This window comes from Babylonia areolata, chromosome 4 (assembly GCF_041734735.1).
Source record: "Babylonia areolata isolate BAREFJ2019XMU chromosome 4, ASM4173473v1, whole genome shotgun sequence".
NCBI lineage: Eukaryota > Metazoa > Mollusca > Gastropoda > Neogastropoda > Buccinidae > Babylonia > Babylonia areolata.
In genome coordinates, this window is record NC_134879.1 from 39,804,461 (window position 1) to 39,827,352 (window position 22,892).

The following is a 22,892-nucleotide window of genomic DNA, read 5'->3' on the forward strand; positions in this document are numbered from 1 at the left end:
GGAGGTGACTACTGATGCCAATCCAGGGACACGATTGAGTGGGTGCTGTCATGGCAGTGGATGCTGCCGGGGCCTTGTGCACAGCATGCTTTCGCTTTGCCTTGATGATGCGCTTGGCTTCAGCTGCACAGGATGTAGCTGCACAGGCTGTGGTGATCTTGCTGCACTAAGCTGGACTGTCCAGAACACATGTTGATGTCGAAGCCTTGGTCTATGAAGGATGCTTTCAGGCTGTCTTTGTAGCGTTCCTTCTGCCCTCCAACTGAGCGCTTGCCCTGACACAGTTCTCCGTACAGCAGCTGCTTAGGCAGTCAACACTGGCATTCTGACCACATGTCCAGCCCACCTGGCTTGGGCTTTTTGCAGGAGGGTGTAGATACTGTAGAGACCAGCTCGTTCCAAGACTTCCGTGTCGGGGACTTTGCCCTGCCACCTGATGAGGAGGAGTCTGTGGAGACAGCTCAGGTGGAAGTGATTGAGCTGTTTGGCTTGTCTGCTGTAGACAGTCCAGGTCTTGCTGGTGTAAAGGAGGGTGGTAAAAACCACTGCACAGTAGACCTTCAGCTTGGCGGTAGCACTTAGTTCCCTCCTTTCCCAGATGTTCTCATGGAGTCTCCCCAAGGCGGTGCTGGCTTTGGCGATTCTGTTGTTGACCTCAGCATCTATGTTCACTAAGTGAGAGAGTGTGCTGCCCAGGTAGGTTAAGTTGTCGACGGCCTGAAGGTTCTGCCTCTTCACTGCGATGCGCGCTCCTGGTATGTCTTTCCTGGGGCAGGCTGTACATAACTTAGTCTTTTTGGTGCTGATGGTGAGACTGAAGTTGTTGCAGGCTTGTAAGAAACAATCCATTTCACATGTATCTTCAGCTCTGTACTGGCAGTGAGTGTGCAGTCATCAGCAAACAAACGTCTCTGACGACAGTCTTTCAGTTTCATTTTTTGTAATAGCCTGCAGGCGCCTGAGGTTGAACAGTCTCCCGTCAGTCCTGTACCTGATGACATGGATTCCTTCTTGGCAGTCACGGGAGGCATCTGTCAGCATGGCAGAGAATGCCATACTGAACGAGTCGGGGCAAGAATGCTGCCTTGTCCCAGCCTATCTGGACCCAGTGCCAAGACATAGTCCAGATGGCTGCAGATAGGTCAGGATGCAGCAAAATTGGCTACTACACACATCAAAGAAACCAACAGTGTTTCATAAAAGACTGACTTTATTCAGGCGCTATAGGAAATAATGAAGATGCCAAATAAATTAGATGAGGCATTCAAACAAGATGAGAGAAGGGGTGAACAGCCAATTGTGGTAAACAACATTCAATGACTCAACCATTCAGAGAACGAAAATAAACCTTATACAGATGCAATGGGACATATCTTCATCAACACTGGTGGTCTTGGTACAAAAATGATGATAATCAGTATGTACAATTCAGTAACATACACATCTCAAACAACGACAAAATTCATTTTAAAAAAAACAAACAAAAAAAACCTTTCTGACAATCAAAACTACACACACCAGGAAGAAACGATTTGTCTGTACACCTGACGGAAAGCTGACCTCAGTGTGAACACCACTAACCAAGGGCCCCCCAGGTGAACAAAGCCCCCCGGTGAACAAAGTGGATACAACCTTGGACACGTCGGTGCTGGCTAGGGGGACACTCAGGGACACATGGCCTGACCTGCTGCACATTACGGGGAAACAGTGTCTCGTGTGCTGACATGGACAGACCCCGTCCCTCACAGGCCGACAGAACCATGTGTCCCCCCCCCCCACCCCCACCCCCATACCCCTTTCATGTGACAGACACAATCCCCTCTGACCTGTCAAGGGCTGACGGGTCACAATAAGCTGCCAGCTGAAATAGGGACATAGGATATCTGAAACAATTCACTTCCCCTCCCCACACTGAATACACTAGTCACTGTAGACCCACCCCCCAAAGACCATTCAGACCATCTGCACTTTTTGATTCTGCCACTATCGGTCTATCCCATTCAACAGTTCATGTCTCGCGTCTTGTTGCTGGCTGTGCCACAGTACCACATCGTACCAACCCCCACCCCTTCTCTCAAACAGGAGACCATGCACTTTCTGCTGCAGTCAGAGATGGGAATAGGCAATTGTGGAAAATACTACAAGCTGGTCAGAGTCCAGGGGATGCCCTGGCCCTGGTGGGGTGCAGGAGCATTGCCCTCCTGGTAGTACCGGAGAATAGGACTTTTTTACTTTTTAAGAGGCAAATTCTGACTTCTCCCTACATGTTTTCAGATAATTTTCCTCATTTATATGCATGGGAAGGATCACTCATTAGGAGTTAAACTAATCGACTGATGCAATGAAAAAATGTTTTTTCCTTTAAACAAGTTTATACACTGATAGTTTTCCCTAACATTTTCTGAACGGATTTGTGTGATTTACAAGAATGACTTGACGGCCTCTCAAAAATATGATTTCCGAACAAACACGGAAGATTCCCATCTCTGTACTAACTTTCAGTTCAGTGCCGTCTACTTGATGGTCTCTGGAAAAAAAATTAACAAAGTGCAGCACAAAAACCAAGGCTACAAAAGACTTCCCTTCCAACAAGCTGTTGGGAGGGTGGGGGAAAGAAGAAAAACAAAATAAAACTTAATCATACATGACAAACCAAAGAAATGAATATAAAAACCAACAAACAAAATGCAGAGGTAAGAAAACATGCAACCCAACCCAACCCACTTCACTAGAAACCCCACCCGTGTAAGACTGTTTCACTGTAGGCCCAGCCAGCTGCCATTAACCCAACACAGCAATGCTTTTTGTCAGATACTGCCAGTTGCTCCCAGTGAGAAACATGGCACTCTCCAGGCTGGGTGGAAAACACTATTAATGTGATGGACTGGAAAAAAAACAGAACACTGAAACAGAAATCTTGTCAACATAATGTTCAGGCCTGACTAAGCGCGTTGAGATATACTACTGGTCAGGCATCTGCCTAGCAGATGTGCTGCAGCGTATATGGATTTGTTCTAACGCAGTGATGCCTCCTTCAGAATCCGAAACTATAGTGTTCACCTCACTAATTAGAAGTGCAGTGCACACAGACAATACCACCAGTTAACATTCCAGGTAATAAGCAATCCACAGAAATGCATGGAATTCATAAGAACCTGAGACTTTTCAATTTCTGATTGAACAAAACAGAGAAGATATGACTCAACATTTCTTTGTCGTCATCTTTGTCAAAACTGACTGTTTCTGCTGTCAGCAATTGGCTGGGCTTACCATGAATGCAGCCCAACAGTGTGTTTACATTGTGAGTAATACACGGAGTGTTATGCTAACTACAGCCTCTCGTAACAGTGGGCTTGGCTCATCTCCAGTTTTATAGACAACTACACACATAAAAACCAAACACAAAGCTAACTTATGTACACAGTATCCCTGACTGATGCCAACCTTCAGTACATGGATGACAGAAGAGATCAAGCGTCATGGGGACAACAGAAGGGTCAAAGTTCACATAACATATTACATAACCAGACAAAAAAGGAGAGGTGTTTCAAACAAAAGATATTCCCCACAAAATCCAGGAAAGGGCTTGTCCCTTTCAGGAAGGGAGAAAATGATCAACTAAATATACGTCCAATACCAAAAGGCACAGAGTACTTTCAGTTAGCACAGTAGTTTCAAGTGGATGGTAACCCTTCTCTGCAATATCAACCACCACTTTCCCCTTTCAATGAATAAACCGATATGACTGACTTGCCTTCACTTGAGCAAACATTCCCACACCTGCTGAGAAAAACCCAGCCACTAGATGATACTAGAGCTTCCCTTTAAAATCTTGACGTCCCCACTTTAAGATTCTGATTCGTCAAATTGTTCTACAGGTGTTCTATTCCATCAGCCAGTAATGACACACTGAAATTGCATGGAGAAGCAGCCCATGTGTACTGCAATGTATGAATGCACATTCAACTGAAATGGTAAACAACCACCAAAGAAAACAAACACTACTTCACCCAACACTGGTCGTCTTCATAAATTGAGAAAACTTGATAACCTTAACTCCTGTTCTGGCTTTCGTTAGCCATCCTTGGTTGGGTCTCTGTGTTGTGGTCATCATAACCAGTTGGAAAAGGGGCTTTCAGATCCACTGGAATTCTTGTGTTTAACTGGCTCCGTTACTTTTGATCCACTATCATTTAAATCATAGCTCCATTGCTCTAATCCACAATTGGTTCATTCAATCAGACGACTGAATACAGCATTAAAGCAATAAACAGGATTGATTGTTTAGGTCCAACAGACCAAAGGTTTTCATCTAACAGACCAAGGACAAGGAGGACTGATTGTTCCAATCTAACAGACCCAAGGTTTTCATCTAACAGATCTGAATCATCTATGGCCAAGGACTTTTTCTATGGATGTTTGTCAAACAACTGTCAGTAGACACTGTTGCTGACATCTATCACTTGCACAACAGACCACATGCACTGCACACGTCATGCGTTTCTCCATGCCATGTTGACACCATCTCCACCCAACACATCAGCAGCACCTTTTTACAGAAATCAAAACTTGCATCGTTTTCCTCTTGCTGACCACTTTTTAAAAAAGCCTTTTCACAGGAATCATTATTTGCTAGCCCTTTTAATGCCATACCCATAAATTGAAGAATGATCTTTTACAAGAATTATTACTTGCAGTTTTGGTGTGTTTTTTGCCTTTCCCACCAAACAAACAAACAAAAAAGACTTTACAGAAATTACTCTCTGCAGACAATTCTTATGCCTTTGTAAAGAACTAACCTTTTCCTGGTCAGATTTCATTCCACCTCACCTATGTTTCACCTCAAACACCACACTGGTATCGCTGACAATCAGAGAGTGCAGTACTGATGTGGGAACAGCAGCGGAGACAACTAGCAGCCCTCCTAAACCTGCCCCACACCATCCTTACCCTCCCCAGCAAACTGGGAAGGCGGTCAACATAAAAAAACCGACATCCAACACGTCTCCAGTAACTCTGAAGCCTTACCCAGCATGTGAACAGGGGGCCCTAGACACAGGGACAAACACTGGTTGGAGGAGCCATACTCAAGGCTCCACCAAACACACACAAGTGTCCATGTTGCATATTGAGTCGACAGGTCCGACAGAACTGACGGAACACAGGGTCAGTCCATGGACCTTGAGGGAGACACACACACAGGAAGCCTCTGGAAGGGATGTGCGCACACACTCACACACATGTGCTCTGGTCGAAACTGTGTCCATCTTGTTGTCAGTTTGGTTTCTCCTTTTGTCCAGGGAAGGGGGAGACATAGAACCCCACCTTCCCTCCCGTTCACCTCTATGTGCAGTTATGTCCCAACATTCCCCCCAAACAGAAAAAATGTGCATCGCCAAACAATCCTTGTTTGCAATACAATGTGCACTGCTGAACGATCCTTTTCGCAATGCAATCCATTTTTAACACACATACCTCAGACATATCCTGCTTGCAATCCCCCAACCTAACCCCCCTTCACATCACACACATGCAGACAACTTCTCTAAAACATGCATCACTTTTCACACCTATCCCGTCGCACACTCTCACTGATACTAAACTCAGATATATTTTATCTCCCATCTCACACCCATACTATCCCTGGATATATTTCATATCCCATCTCACATTCATACTATGCCTGGATATATTTAGTATCCCATCTCATGCTCATGCTAAATATGGATGTATTTCATATTGCGTCTCACACTCACTGATACTAAACATGGATATATATTCCATATCCCATTCTCACTGATACTAAACATGGATAAATTTCATATCCCATCTCATACTCGCACTGAACATGGATATATTTCAAATCCCATCTCACACTCGCGCTCATACTAAACGTGGATATATTTCATATCCCATCTGACACACACTGCTACTAAAACAAGGATATATTTCAAAACTCATCTCACACTCGTACTGAACAATGATATATTTCATCTCCCATCCAACACTCCCACAAAACATGGATATAGTTCATCAATACAAAGTCCTTTTCTCTCATGCCCATCCTCACTCAGACCACACCACACATTGATCCATGGCAATGTCAAAACCACCCCCCTCCCCAAACCTCAACTACCCTGGAACGTACGTACACACATTACACTTTCCACTGCCTCCTGCCTGTCCAAGGGAACCAACTCCACCCCCACAAAGTTACACACACACACACACACAGAGTGGTCTCTGCATGCTCCAGCAGTGGCCAACCAACACAGGGCTGCCCAGCACAACGTCTCAGTGCCACCTGCGGGGAGGACAGTGGAGGTGTGTGTGTGGGGGGGAGGGGTGTGTGCGGGGTGCGTGAGCGTGTTCAGTCGAGCACCACAACCTCCTGGGAGGGGAGGGAGGCGAGGGCGGGGGAGGAACGTTCGCGGGGGGTGATCATGGCAGACATGGGCATGGTAGTCTTGACATTCAGCGCACGCCAGGGGTTCCGGGCCGCTCGCTTGAAGTCTGTCTGCTGCAGCTGCTTCCGCAGTTTTCTGATGACAGAAAACAATACATTTACCCTGAACATCATTTTTGAAATGCGTTAAATTTTGGACATTTTCCATTACAAATGAAGAGCAGTTTTCTGATGGAAAAAAAAATGATACATTGACCGAGAACATCATTTTGAAACCCATCAAATTTGGGTCATTTGTACAACAGTTTGCCTACGTGGGTAGAGCCAACTGACAGCTGCCATTGAGCACTCATCATACATTTCCTTTGTCAATCAGATTTCAGGCACACACACATACACGCTCAGACAGACATATAACATTTCACATGTGTGACCGTTTGGTTTATTTACACTGCCATGTAGACAGCCATAGCCCGTTTCAACATTATGTAAATCGCACATGCACCCACCTTTTTCTCCACACATTTATCTACAGTATGTGAACACAGATGTACAGTACGTGAAGGCCCCCCACCCTGTACCCACCTGGTGGCGTCGGTGGCCACAAAGAAGACATCATCAGGCATGTCCAGCCAGCTAATCATGTGCATCTTGCTGCCTCGCATGCTGGGCATCCGCCCACGCCCGTTCAGACTGCCATGGTTCAGCAGGCCTCTCTGCAACACCACGCACAGCACAATTCCTTTACAGTCATTGGAGATGAGGCTGCTGGGAGTGGGGGTGACCACTGCTTTGTCTGTGTTCTCCTCCATCACAGTGGACACTGGCATACATTCTATGTATCTGCTTTTTTTGCCAGCTCTTATGCTGAAGTGGAAAAATTTAATGTGCAGAGCTTCTCCCTGAATTCAGTCCCACATGTTCATATTCCACCCCTCCCTCCACCCCATAACTGACACACACAGATGATAGGTGTGAAATCACTATCAATGTAAATCCAATAGGACTCTCTCACTCTCTCACTATCATTCCCTTGACCGCTGGGGTCGTTGGGGGGACATGAGGAAGATGTCATAGCTCGCCACGCCGTTCTGTTGGCAGCTGTCGTGAGGAGATCTGGCATCGTCATTTTGGTCCATTCCTTGACGTTGTCAGACCAGCTTTTTTTCTGCCGCCCCCGTCTGCGCCCTCCCTCTACAGTCCCTTGCAGGATGGTTTTGGAGAGGGTGTTATGTCGTATGACGTGACCAAACCATGCCATCTTCCGTCGTTTGACAGTCGCCAGCAGTGGTTCTTGGGGCCCAACAAGGTTACTGACCAGGTTCCGCACATAGTCATTGGTCTTGTGCTCCTTGTAGGAGATGTGTAGTAGTCTCCTCAAGCACTTGGTTTCGAATGCTTGGATTCTTCTTTCTGTTTCTGCCATCAGTGTCCATGTCTCACATCCATATAAGAGGATGGAGACCACCAGTGACTTGTAGAGCAGGAATTTTGTGTGGAATCTGATGTTACTCTTCCATACCCTGTTCAGTCTGGCCATCGCTGCCGTTGCAGAATTAATCCTATTTCAGATTTCTGCTGTGCAGGTGCCGTCTTTGGACAGGGTTGCTCCCAGGTACTTGAAGCTGGTCACTTCTTCTAAGGGCTCACCATTCATGGTTATGTTGGCACTGATGTTAGTTGTGCTGTTGACCATGACCTTTGACTTCTCTGTGCTGACCTCCATGCCGTAAGCATTTGCTCTTGTAGTGAGTCTGTTCGTTAGATCCTGGAGCTCGGTGTTAGTGCCCCCAATGAGGCTGATGTCATCTGCGAATCGCAGATTGCAGACTGGCCTACCGCCAATGGTGATGGAGGTGTGGTGGTCTTCAAGGGCCTCCTGCATAATTCTCTCCAGAAAGATGCTGAAAAGTATTGGGGATAATAGGCACCCTTGCCTGACTCCGTCTGTGGTCCGAAAGAACTGTCCTTGTTGATTGTTGAGGAGCACTGCGCTGCTGGAATGTTCGTAGAGGGCCTGGATGACTTGAATGAGCCCTTCATCAATCCAATAGGACATAAACAATAAAACCTCAGAGAGTATTACTGCTCACAGCCAAGCTGACCACTCAGAAACCTGACAGAGAAAATGCGGCACAGGTACTGTGACGTTCAGACACAATTCTCGCCTAAAGTGTTGACTAGAACAATGACTTTTTTTTTTAAACAACTAAAGCGCAACAATGGTATACAATAGAATATTTAACCAATGGTATACAAAAGAATATTAAACAAGCACTTAAACAAAAAAAGAAAAATGTTCCTAATTTTTTTAAGTCCAGAAAAATTTCAAAAGTTCATGGAAACAATACAAGTGACTGAATCAGAAAGGCAGAAAATGAAGAGATGACCGAAAGAATAAGTGGGGGGGGGGGTGGAGAAAAGAAAAAAAAAATCCAAAAAGAGAAGTTTTAGCGCACACACGCACGCACACACACACACACACACAGAGACCATGGCCAAGGACTTACGGGTGAGTTGGAGGGTGGTTTGATAGCGGGGCCTGCCTGTCGGATGACGCCCATGTTGGGACGCTTGGCTGTAGGACCTGGTCACACATAGTCACAATGTATGTATACATACACAAGATGTTTAATATCACAAATTACAAAACACAATATCTTTAACATCACAATCACAACACACCAAAAGATCTAAAAAGTGTCAACTCATGCACACAAGACCTATAAATCACTCCCACCACACCATTAAAAAAATCAATACAACATTACAAGTCATTCTTTCCCAAACCACTCCTACCATACTGTTCTTTCCACACCTGTGGGCTGTAACTCGCATGTTTACTAATCTGTGAGTGGGCATATATGTGTATGAAAGTTTTCACCCCATCATACAGGCAGCAACACTGTTTCAGGAGATGTGCATGTTGGGTATGTTCATGCTTCCATAACCCACCAAACACTACATGGTTTAAAAGGATCTGCATATTTGATCTTGAGCATACACATGAATGGGATTATGACCTTAACTGGTCTTGTTGATCTGGGAGATCAGAAAAATCTCCACACTCATCTATTAGAAGCTGGAAACAGGGTCGAACCCAAGCCTATCAGATTGAAAGTCCAACATTTTAAATAATCAGCTATTGTGCATGTGTGAAAGCGCATTCATGTGTGAGAGATAGTGTGCACGTGTGCTACCATCACCATCTCTCACACACTCTGTGCATCCATTTCCTTTCCCGTTATTTCAGTGGGAACATCCTCTCTTTCTGTGTTCAATCCCCAGAAACCTAACAGGCAGGTGTACTGAACTTTTGTTTTGTTTCACCAATCTGCCCTTTCAAAGTTGTATTGTATTACTTTTTTTCTCACAACAGATTTCTCTGTGTGAAATTCTGGCCGCTCTCCCCAGAATTTTGCCACGAACAATCCTTTTGTTGCCGTGGATTCTTTTACAAATGCTAAGTGCATGCTGCACACAGGGACTGACTTATCTTCTCATCTGAATGGCTAACATCCAGACCACCACTGAATGTCTAGTGGAGGGAGAGAAATTACTGGTGGCTGTTGGATTTGAACCAGATTGCTCGGATTCTCTCGCTTCCTAGGTGGATAGGTTACCACGACACCAACACTCCACCCCTTTCAAAAACAGAACATCAAAACCCAACACACAGGGCTTTGTCCAAGGGTGGGTGCCACACCCCCAACTTACCATCCACACCATTGCTCTGCTCGTAGCCTCGTTTCTTCATGATGGAGGGGTAGGTGCTGCTCACTTTGGGTTGCTCCTGGGGATTGCGCTCCGCCATCGCTCCTGCACCACACACACACACACAATGCGTCTTTATCAATCTGATTTCCTGGAAATTACTTTAGCATCCACAGACTTGTCATTCATGCAACATTATCTCAGCCTGCAGTCTACAGTCCAATGCACACTTGAACAAAAGGTGAAATAAAAGGTGAAAAAGAACAAGAACTGAAAAGCAGAAAATGAAAGTTATTGCAACAAAGCAATTTTATTAATCACTCAGTAAAAAGATATATATTCCAAACTAACATGTATTTTAAGGAACACTATTCAGGGCTGCCCAGTGTGTGCCCTCTAACAAACCAGGGTATCATGCATTATCTCAGGATACATGAAAACCTAGAAAAAAAAGAAACACCATTTCAGAGGAGAAACACTACTGCAATTGTATTGTTACACATTTTTAAATGACAGGCCCTATGCTAAAAATGACACTGTTGGTCTGGTTGTTGACTATTGGGGAGTAGTGGTGTGCTTAGGTCAGTGCAGGTCCAGTGATTTCTGACAACATAGGACATGTAATTTAGAACAGATCTGTGTCACTGCATGCTAGAATGCTGTCTTATCCAACCCACAGTTCACATCCTGCCCCTCTGGGGAATGATAAGCATTAAACGATTAATCAAACAGCTGAAAGTGAAAACTGGTCAATATGCTGACATTACAGAAATACATTTTTATGAAGCCAGAATATATCCCCCCTCTTTTTTATGTGTGGAGAAGGGATGCTTTTTTGTTTGTTTGTTTTTTGGGGTTACAATGCATATAAGCATTGCTGGAGTGTATGTGTGGTGTGTGGGGAGAGGGTGGAGGATGGAAAGGGAACAGGGAAGGGGATGGTGTGAATTAGTGTGGAGGGGGTGGGGCTGGAGGGAGAACCTTAGATTTGTTACAACCAGAACAGACAAGCAACTTTTTACAAACTGGTGGGGGAATTGGGGGGCATGGGTGGCTGGGTGGGAGTTTGTGAATACAGCTTTCTGAACTCGTGACTCCTGCATCATGAATAGCTATCTGCTTGCTGTCTGTATCATTTGGTTTGTTTCACCAAAACTGGCGCGGCAAACCGGTCAACTGATGGCTGTCATTTTCCTTCTCAGCACATCTTATCTGGATCACTAAACATTCTGAATTCTTTCTGTACCTGCGGTATATACAGTTAAAACAAAATCCACTCCTTTAACATTACGAATTTAACCTCATTGATCCTAAATTTTACAAGGATAGTAACAAACCTGGGTTGTCAACAACCATCACTCGCCAATATCTTAACAAGCAACATAGTATAACCTATTTATCAAATTACAATCACACCAAGTCATCCTAATTCTTTCAAGTCTCTCCAATCCCAATTTTTCCACACACACACCACTTCCAGATTTTTATAGATACCTGAAAGCAAAAGTCTGCACCAGTCATCATGACTGAAATCAATGTCTTTAAAATCAAGTTGATGCAGCAAATAACATACCAATGAATGCAACCATGCTGCCTGTTAGTGATCATGTCAGCAAGGGACAGCAAGAGGCACAGGGTGAGAGACAGATAACATCAGAAAACAGTTCTGGAAACACCCAGGAGCTCTGGACAGAGGGTGGGGGTGGGGGGAGGGTCCGGGGTGGGGGCCGGGGGGCGGGGGAGAGAAGAGAAGAAGGAGGAAGTCATTATAAAACATAAAGTACCAAAGCCAGCAATGAAAACCAAGTCAACACAAAAGGCATCATCATCAACACAGAGACACAGAGCGTAAGGCCAACAGAAGAGGCATGCAACACAGACAAGCACGGTCAGAAAGGGGGGACCACCCTCAATGCATGGAACACATAGCGTCAGGAAGGATGACAGACCAAGAAAAGGCTTCAAAGACATCACCAGTCAGAGGTCTCTGCCCCCTAACCAACCAGCGGTCCAACTCTCTCCCCCCCACACCCCAGCCCTGTCCCCCCCTTGCAGGGCAGATGTCCAGTGGAGTGTGGACCGTCTGCAGGTACCCACCTCGCCGCAGCACACTGGGCTTTTCCGCCGTGATATCTATACCCAGGCGGGACACCACCGGCTCCAGAGAGCAGTGTTTGTGGGGTCTGCTCCGCGGCACACTATACCTGCCTCCCCTCTCCATCAGCCGTGCGTGACCTGCGCGCACACACCACACGTTACACACTGCCCCCTTTTCCACCCTGACACTTCATAACATCCCATCACAGCATGGACAATGCTACTCACTTTGAGTCTGATACAGGAAGGGAAAAATGTCAACTGCTGACTAGATCAGTGTATCATTCTGTCAAACACATATTTCTCCTTGATGCTATTTTCACTATCAACCATTTAACAGGGTTGATGCTTCCCTCATTCAGTTACGAGTTATCCTTCTGCAATCAACTGCTCTGCTTTTCTCTAGAATACCACCCATTTCTTCTTTTCAACTGAGTAACTTAAAGGAATTTGATCACTATCCCTATGCTTTTTTTTAAGTGTTTATATAAGGATGTATACAGACATAAAAAAAAAACAAGAACCAAAACAAAATAAGAATCATTTATCCATGGTGCACTCTGGATGAACATCAGTCAATACCAGTCAGAAAGTACTGGTGTCAGCTGATGACATAAACCTGATCCCTTCAGTCAGCTATTCACAGAGGACGTCCCCACAACTGACATCAAGCATTGTTTTCTCCCCCAAACTGTATACACACTGTAGTCTCATGTCTGACTTCTGAATGTTTACTGTTTTGGATTTTGACACATTAAAAGTTGGGGTAAGATGACTGACAGACAGTTCTTTAATTTGGAGATAGGGAAGAAAAAAAGGAGAGGAAAAAAAAAGATTTTTTTGGTTTTTGTTTTATTTTTTCTTTGCAAAACCTGCCTCTGAAGGATATCTTCCAAGAGAATTGTGTCTGTCAGGGGAAAAGGAACAGAAGAAGGAAAAAGACTTGCCATGCTGGAAGAGTGCCAAGCAGTGAACAGCACCCCAAAGGGAACAGGTCAGTAGTAGTACAGGGCACAGCGAAGTCACACCCACCTTCACTTCACAGCTCCCCTTACCACCTTTTACTATTTTCTCTTTCTCCCCCTCCCTCCCTCCCTCCCGCCCAGCTTACACTCCTGTTTGATGGCAGCAGAACAGACGGGCAGGTAGCAGCAGCGCGCGGCGTGACGTGGTCGCAGAATGTCCTTGCAGAGGTAGCGGGAGAGGCGGGTGATGGGGGTGGTCACCAGGCAGAAGGCGGCGCGGGCCTTCACCACCGGCCGGCCCCCCCCTGCCCCCTGCAGCGTCAGGCCATGGGCGGTGGCCAGGTGTCGGGCCAGGTGGGTCTTCAGTTTGAACTCCTGTGAGCACGTAGCGCACTTCAGTGGGGACCTCCGCACACTCTTCCTCTGGGTCTTCTTCCCTCTCACCACACTGGGTCTCTGTGTACCTACACTGTTCTTCTTCTTCTTCTTCTTTTCCAAGAGTGACAAGTTCGGATGCAAAAAGGTGTTACTGTCATAGTAATTTCCTTTCTCATAGTCTTTTCTTTTTACAAGGACAGGATGCAAACAAGCATTGTGCTTATTCCGTTCCAACCCTCAATAAACAATGTTCTTTCCCTTATATAACGGCATTACATGTCCAATATCGATGATATTATTATCATTACTGACCAAATAAATGACAACTGGCAGTGGATTTTACCAGACAACTTCCATTAAACAACCTGTTTTGTGAAAGATATCTATTGTGAAAGGATGGTGAATTCATGTAAAAATGTCAGTTACAATCTTGACTTCCATAAGCGAGGCAATTTTAAAACAATTAATGAAGTGACAGAGGAAATTAAGAAACTTCTTGAATAGAGTATTCATACTTCTCTTTGTTACAATGATGTTACAAATCTGAAGGGAAAGGTCAAGTTCAGGACTATTTCAAACCCTCTCCAGAAAGCAATCTGTAGTGGGAAAAAAATGCAGAGGTGATGAGAAGACAGACAGACAGATCAGGATAAAAGTGAGCAGGGGGTGGGGGGGGGATCAAATGAGAGCCGAGAACAAGAGTAGCCTACCTTGCCACATCCGGTGATGGTGCATTTCTGTGTGCGCATGGAGTTCATGTGCGCCACACGCTCTGCAGAGACAACACACACCACAGGTCAGACTCTGTTCTGCCTCTCACTGCAGCCATTCACACCCCTAGTCACAGCCACACCTTATGACCCCTCATCCTATTCACAAGCCTCCTCTTCCATTAACTCCCCTCATCCTAGTCACATCCCTCCTTCTCCATTAACACCCCTCATCCTATTCACAAGCCTCCTCTTCCATTAACTCCCCTCATCCTAGTCACATCCCTCCTCCATTAACACCCCTCAATCAAGTCACACTTCTTCCTTAACGCCCTCATCCTAGTAACACCTCTTCCAATAATGCCCCTCATCCTAGTCACACAGTCACACTTCTTCCATAACGCCCTCATCCTAGTCACACCTCTTCCATTAACGCCCCTCATCCTAGTCACACCTCTTCCATAACGCCCCTCATCCTAGTCACACCTCTTCGATTAACGTCCCTCATCCTAGTAACACCTCTTCCAATAATGCCCCTCATCCTAGTCACACAGTCACACCTCTTCCACTAAGGCCCCCATCCTAGTCACACCTCTTCCATTAACGCCCCTCATCCTAGTCACACCTCTTCCATAACGCCCCTCATCCTAGTCACACCTCTTCGATTAACGCCCCTCATCCTAGTAACACCTCTTCCAATAATGCCCCTCATCCTAGTCACACAGTCACACCTCTTCCACTAAGGCCCCCATCCTAGTCACACCTCTTCCATTAACGCCCCTCATCCTAGTCACACCTCTTCCATAACGCCCCTCATCCTAGTCACACCTCTTCGATTAACGCCCCTCATCCTAGTAACATCTCTTCCAATAATGCCCCTCATCCTAGTAACACCTCTTCCACAAAGGCCCCCATCCTAGTCACACCTCTTCCATTAACGCCACTCATCATGGTCACACCTCTTCCATTAATGCCCCTCATCATGGTCACTCCTCTTCCATTAACGCCCCTCATCCTAGTCACACCTCTTCCAATAAGGCCCCCCATCCTAGTCACACCTCTATTACTAAGGCCCCCATCCTAGTCACACCTCTTCCATGAGGGCCCTCATCCTAGTCACACTTCTTCCATTATGGCCCTCATCCTTGTCACAGCAACCCTCTTCCATTAACGCCCCTCATCCTAGTCACAACTCTACCACTATGGCCTCTCATTCTAGTCAGACCTCCCCCCTCCACTCCACCCCCCCCCCCCTTCTCCTGTGGCCAGTGCCCCCCTCTGACCACCACTCAGACCACAGGCCCAGCTACCTGACCTTTCATCTCCCCAGCACAAACACATGTCACTGTAACACTGGCTCCAAGCTCCAGTCCTTTTTTTTTTTTTTTTTTTCAAAATGTAATGTACATCAGTTCCTCTCTGAGCATGTCAAAAGTTAAATGTTCTTTCAAGTATCCCCACCCCCACACACCCCGCCCCTCCCCCTGAATCTAATGACCTCTTGCTCCAAACACAACAAGCCTGATCTCAAACATGCTCTCCATTTCATCAACACAGGATGGCAAAGGGGAGGGGGTATCCTTTCCCAGAGACTGGTGGGCCGTCTTGAACTTCTAAAGTTATTATTTGTTCAATTCTCAGCACCACTAAAGACTTCAAATATTCAAGAAAAATGAAACGATAGCGTGTTTACAATAACTGCAAAAATGCAGCACTCACTCAGTCCATGAGCAGCACTAAACACCACAAACAATCGGAACAAACGCCAGGTTATCTAATGCAGCAGTGAAGGATCACACTACACAGACAGAACAAACTGGCAGTGACAATCTGCTCAGCAGTGTAAAAGAAGTGCAAGCCAGGAGGGCGTTAGTGCTGCCAGACAACAGGCACAAAGCCAGGCACTGAAGCTCATCCCAAACTGATCATGTGGAGTAAACTGCAAGTGAGAAAAAGGAAGCCCACAGCTAACTATGCCTGGCCCTTGTCTGCTGCTCTCCACACCATCTCCAATGCCCCAGGACAGTAATCCCATTGTGTGCAGCCAACTTTCTTTTGACATGGAAAGAGGGGATGAGAGGGTGTGGGGGTTGGAAGCAATGGACTGATCCCTTTAAATACCCACATCAGTAATCGTTCACAAACAGAAGGCAACAGAGTGAAGCGGTGCTGTGAAAAAAATGACGATCAAACAAATACTTTTATTCAGGGCCCTCCCCTCCTCCACACCATTCCCACCCACTACCACACCACCCCTACATATCAGGAAGTGGTGTCTGGTTACTGCCTTATGATTATAGACTCTAAAGGACCCTGTGAAAGTACAACAGCCATGTGACAGGTCTGACAGACCAAGAGCAGATAGACAGCGTGGCAACAATGTGCACATCTGTGCTACACCATCCACACAGCTAAATACATTGACACCAGCACCTCTTGTGGGACAAACTACAATACCAGTGATTTGTATTCTGTGAGACAAGTGACATTACATCGACACCCCATACTCCACCGTCACCCTCCTCCCCTTTCTGTCACCATCCTAACCTTCCTCCCCTTTCTGTCACCAGGGTCACCATGAACCATCACTCTACCTCCTCTTTCTGTCACCATGAACCATCCCTCTACTTCCTCTTTCTGTCACCATGAACCACCCTTTACCTCCTCTTTCTGTGACCATGAACCGTCACTCTACCTCCTCTTTCTGTCACCATGAACTGTCCCTCTACCTCCTCTTTCTGTCACCATGAACCGTACCTCTACCTCCTCTTTCTGTCACCATGAACCGTCCCTCCACTCTTTCTGTCACTATGAACCATCCCTCTATCTCCCCTTTGTCACCACGAACCGTCCCTCTACCCTTTCTGTTACCATCATCACCATGAACCAACCTTCACCCTCCTCCCCTTTCTGTCACCATGGTCGCCATGAACCAACCTTCACCCTCCTCCCCTTTATATCACCATGGTCACCATGAACCAACCTTCACCCTCCTCCCCTTTATATCACCATGGTCACCATGAACCAACCTTCACCCTCCTCCCCTTTCTGTCTCCGTGGTCGCCATGAACCAACCTTCACCCTCCTCCCCTTTCTATCACCATGGTCACCATGAACCAACCTTCACCCTCCTCCCCTTTCTGTCTCCGTGGTCGCCATGAACCAACCTTCACCCTCCTCCCCTTTCTGTCTCCATGAAGCAACCTTTACCCTCCTCCCCTTTCTGTCTCCATGGTCGCCATGAACCAACCTTCACCCTCTTCCCCTTTCTATCACCATGGTCACCATGAACCAACCTTCACCGTCCTACCCTTTCTGTCTCCGTGGTCGCCATGAACCAACCTTCACCCTCCTCCCCTTTCTGTCACCATGAACCAACCTTCACCCTCCTCCCCTTTCTGTCACCATGAACCAACCTTCACCCTCCTCCCCTTTCTATCACCATGGTCACCATGAACCAACCTTCACCCTCCTACCCTTTCTGTCTCCGTGGTCGCCATGAACCAACCTTCACCCTCCTCCCCTTTCTGTCACCATGAACCAACCTTTACCCTCCTCCCCCTTTCTGTCACCATGAACCATCCCTCTACCTCCTCCCCTTTCTTTCACCATGGTCACCATGAGCCATCCCTTTACCTCCCCCTTCCCGACATGTTCTACTCTCCAAGAGAACCCACATTTCTTTCCTTTCTGCAGTACACAGCCACTTTTCCTTCCCACTCAAGACAATGACACTGAAACATAATGTATGTCTGAACCCCAAACAACACTACCGCCTCGCACATGCACACACACTTGCATACATTAACAAAGAATGTTCAAAAAAGATTATTTTTTTAATCAAAAACAAATAAACCAATGAACTGAAGATTAAATTCAATATATAAACTTCTTTTTTTTTTTAATTCAAAGAAAGGGAAAAAAAAGCCAATGCCTACCTTGCCTGTTTGAAGGTGCAGGCCTCTCCCCATCTGCAAGCAAGATAGAAATGAACCCACTAACGCCGCTTCCATCACAACCACCACTGATGATGTCTTTGAGGCGCGACGGGAGACACAGGAATAGAAAGGGGGGAGGCAGGGAGTGGGTGGGGAGTTGGGGGGGGGGGGGGGGCAGGGAGTCAGAGACAGATGGAAGAGAAACTGTTGACACTTTGTACACAGAGGGCAGCAATAATGGACATGCTCCAATACATGTACACAACACAGCCAACAGACACCCAGCACCCAACCTTTATGAAGGTGAACGTCCACCTCAACCACCCTGACCTCCCGGTAACCCATTGCCCACGGAGAAGATGGAAGCAGGAGAAAGCAGGCCACAGAACAAGGAACACAGACCCACAATGATACAGCTAACACCACAGCACTGGCTTTACACAACACTGACAAATACACAACTCTCACTCTGCAAAGTAACACTGTAATGATGCACAGTTATAAACAGACTGGTGATATACCCAATTTTTAAGTCCAGCTTGTGCACAAAATGAATCAAACAATTAAATCCTACATCAGTCAACAAACACCATTATCAGATCATTCCTATAGTACAGTTAAACCTTTCCTTAACAACACATCTTAAAGCTGCAATTCAAAAACTCTCACAGCAACTGCAACTAAATGCTGATATTCTTCAACACTGTTCTCCTTTAGCTTTTATGCCAATTTTCTCCATTTTCTTCAAGGTTTCAACTTAATTTTTCTTTCTGGGGGGTAGCCTGGATGTAGCCAAACATCCTAAGAGCAGAAAGGGTTACAATTATCTAATTCATGAAAGCTCTTCACACCTAACAAAGCAATAAGGTACAGAGCAAGTCCACTTCCCTTGCCAGGCGACTTCATTTTAGACACAAGCAAAAACTGCTATCTCTATATACGCTCTGTGCACTCCACCAAAAGCATCGCAAAGGGCAAGCACACCAACACACACGTTAATGACAGCTATACTACCCAAGCCACGAGTACACTGGAAAGAAGAAGGGCACAAAGGTAAAAGACCATGGAAAAAAAAAGAATATGGAAACATTACGACTGGAAAACATGTGAATGGAACTTGTGAACCATAGCGGTTCAGAAGACAGAAGGAGAGACGTGAGGGAGGTGAGATGAATGAAGAAGGACGAAGAAGGAAGACCACGGAGAGGAGGGGAGGGGAGGGAGGCAGGCAGGGTGACTCACCAAGACGCGTGGGCATCTTGAGGCCTCCGTACTTCTTCCAGTACATCCAGCAGGCCGAACACAGGCGGCACTGCATGTGGGCCGGGCCCCATGAGTACCACTGTGTTGAGTGAGCAGCTACAGGAATCATGAAATAGAATCAAGAATATTTAATCCTTTGGCCTCCCATTGGGGCATAGAGGATATAAAAAAACATCAACTGAACTATACAACAAAATTAAAACGTGAACAGCAACTAAAACACTGAAGCTAGCTGGTGATGAAAACAGATAAGTAACAATCATATCATTGTGTAATCTTTCCCATTTTAATGGATTTCCCTACTTTCAAGCACACTCTTCTCCATGCTATCAACAAATTGCAAAAATTGAAAACTGATTTCCGATTCAAATATTTCTTTGGAATGTAATCACTTTGAAGAACTGCAAATTTTGGGCATTCCATGATAACATGAAATTCGTCTCCAATAACACAGTTAGGGCAAGTCCTCAATTCATGTGGAATATTACAATGTCTACCAGCCTCTACAGGCAATTTGTGACTACTACACTTGAACTGTATCAATGACAAGACGTAACACACACACACCAAAATATACAAAGTGCAAGTCAGATGAGTACCACTGCATCAAGTGGCCCGCTATACACACTCACACCAACAGTCTGACTGCTTGCCTTCATGCAAATTTTTTCCATTTTCTTCAAGGTTTCAACTGAATTTTTCTTTTGGGGGGGTTGCCTCTCACAAACATACACACACCAACACATACACAGTGCAAGTCAGACAAGTACCACTGCATCGAGTGGCCTGCTATACACACTCATATTTTTCAACACATACATAGTGCAAGTCTGACTGCTTGTATTGGCACACGTACACACCTTTAGTCTCTCTCTCACAAATACACAAACACATACACAGTGTTAGTCAGACGGGTACCACTGCAATGAGCAGGCCCCTACACACACACACACCAACACATACACAGTGCAAATCTGACTGCTTAGATTGGCACACACCTTTTGTCTCTCTCTCTCTCTCTCTCTCTCTGTCTCACCATTGTCAAGTTTCATACTGTCTTTGCTAGATTCAGGCTAGGCATAAGTGATATAAATTTGCACAAAAGTTACACAGTAAGATCAAACTCCTGCCCTTTCTGCAACGCTGAAGAAGACGAACGCCATTTTCTGTTAGTATGTCCAATGTATCAGTTAATCAGTTAACCTCGAGAAAATGTCCAGAAACATAAATGAATACACAGACTTAGCGTTACTTTTACAAAATGAAAACAGGCTCATGACTCGCTCTGTGGCAATGTATATTTATTACGCCTTAAAAAAGAGAGAAGAAGAAATGACATGATTATATAACTTTTCAAAAAACCTTAAAGTTACTCAAGGAAATGTCATGAGCCAATAATCTTTGTCTACTTTTTCAGTTATGAAGTGTTGTGTCCATGACATTGGTCCCTCCCCCCCTTTATTTTCGGTATTTTGTGTGTCGCAATTGAATGTATGTACCTCCTTTGCAAACAGGCCGGTGGCCTTACAGTAAAATATTTCTGAGTTCTGAGTTCTCTCTGTCTCACATACACATGAACACATACAGTGTGCATGGGCATGTCTTGGTGTTCCCGCTCTGGCACATACCTTTAGTCTTTTTTTCTCTTTCTCAGTCTCACACATACACACACATCTTTCTCTCTCTCAGACATACACACACATATCTCTCTCTCACACACACACACACACACACACACACACACGCATATGCATACATCTTGGTCTTTCTCTTTTTCATTCACACATACCTACACACTAAGTGCACATGTGCATTGGCACATAACTTAGGTCTCTTTTCTCTCTCACAGACATACACATTCACACGCATATCAACACACACAGTGCAAATGGGCACACCTAGCTGTGCTTGCGTTTGCATACAACTTTGTCTTTTTTTCTGTCTCAGAAGTACTCACACATGCACACACCAACACAAACAATAAACGAACAGGCTTATGCCTGCATATGCATACAACTCCCTCCCTCCCTCCCTCCCTCTTACATATCAACACAAATCATGTGCATGTCCATGCCTGGCTGTTCATGCACATGTTAATACCTTTGGTCTCACACACACACAAACTTCATTCACACACACATACATATATCAACATCCAACACAAATTTCATGCAAACTTTGTATTCATGCCTTGTTTGTGCTTTGAGTCAAGTCAACATTTGTGGTTTCACATGGTGCCCATCTGCCCCTTACCCACCCTCTGTCACACAGACTTACACCCACAACTACATCTTGCCGGACAGCAACCTTTTCAGCTCTACTCCCACAACTTTCTCTTTTTTCTACTGGTAAAGTGCTGTAGTCCTGTTTTGTTTTCTCTGTTCCTCCCTTAATCATAATGTCTTATGAACTGAAGTGTTCTCTGTCTCCAGTCATTTGTCACATTATACACACTGTATTTAAAACCAAAAACCAGTAGCAAGCTTAAACATGAAATAGTTGTCCTGAACATACAACCTCTCCCTCACTGTCACATCCATTTTTCACTGAGAGAGAGAGAAAAAGAGAGAGAGAGAAATGCCAGATAAAGACATGCAATGTAGCACTGACTATAACAGCTCTTGCAGATGCCCCCACCTCTATTATTCACACACACACACAAAAAAAACCCAAACTGCCAGATATAAGATCCGAAGTGCAGTAATGACAGTAACAGCTCTTGCTGATGCCTCCCAAACCCCTATTTTCACACCACAAAAAATGAAATAACCACCAGCTTTAATACTTGCAGTGCAGTAATGACTGAAACAGCTCCTGCAGATGCCCCCCCCCCCCCCCCAACCCCTATTTCAACAACACAAAACAAAATAACTGACAACTATAACACCTGCACTGCAGTAATGACCGTAATAGCTCTTGCAGATGCCCCCCAAACCACTATTTTCAAACACACGCACACGCACACACACACACACACACACACACACTACAATAACTGCCAGCCACAAGGCCTGCAGTGCAGCACTCACTGTAACAACTCTCGCAAGCCCGTCCTGACACCTGTCCGTCCGCTCCATTCACTTTGCCAGGAAGGGCAGCGGGGCTTGGCTTGTTACTGCAACACAGCAAAACACACCTGTCTCACCTGCTGCCACCTACACTATATGATTACTGTTACTGCTACACCTGTTGCCACCTATATCATATGATCACTGTTACTGCAACATCTGTTGCCACCTACATTATATGATCACTGTTACTGCAACATCTGTTGCCACCTACATTATATGATCACTGTTACTGCAACACTACAACACACACCTGTCTCACCTGTTGCCACCTACATTATATAATCCTTGTTACTGCAACACCACAACACACCTGTTGCCACCTACATTATATAATCCTTGTTACTGCAACA

General features: G+C 45.5%; 1 protein-coding gene across 3 annotated transcripts in view; it reads right to left on the minus strand.

Moving 5' to 3' along the window:
* Nucleotides 1–1,192: 1,192 nt before the first annotated feature.
* LOC143281171 (metastasis-associated protein MTA3-like) overlaps nt 1,193–22,892 on the minus strand; it is a 56,326-nt gene continuing 34,626 nt past the window's right edge. Inside the window, exons 11-20 of one of the 3 annotated variants that reach the window (XM_076586199.1) lie at nt 22,501–22,586; nt 19,451–19,567; nt 18,209–18,241; nt 14,271–14,332; nt 13,329–13,557; nt 12,218–12,355; nt 10,124–10,225; nt 8,917–8,993; nt 6,992–7,122; nt 1,193–6,542 (exon numbers count right to left, since the gene is read on the minus strand). In XM_076586199.1, coding sequence (XP_076442314.1) covers nt 6,371–6,542; nt 6,992–7,122; nt 8,917–8,993; nt 10,124–10,225; nt 12,218–12,355; nt 13,329–13,557; nt 14,271–14,332; nt 18,209–18,241; nt 19,451–19,567; nt 22,501–22,586 — 1,147 coding nt within the window. In that variant the 3' untranslated portion in view covers nt 1,193–6,370. The remainder of the gene's footprint in view (nt 6,543–6,991; nt 7,123–8,916; nt 8,994–10,123; nt 10,226–12,217; nt 12,356–13,328; nt 13,558–14,270; nt 14,333–18,208; nt 18,242–19,450; nt 19,568–22,500; nt 22,587–22,892) is intronic. The other 2 variants (XM_076586200.1, XM_076586201.1) reach the window with 2 other exon arrangements.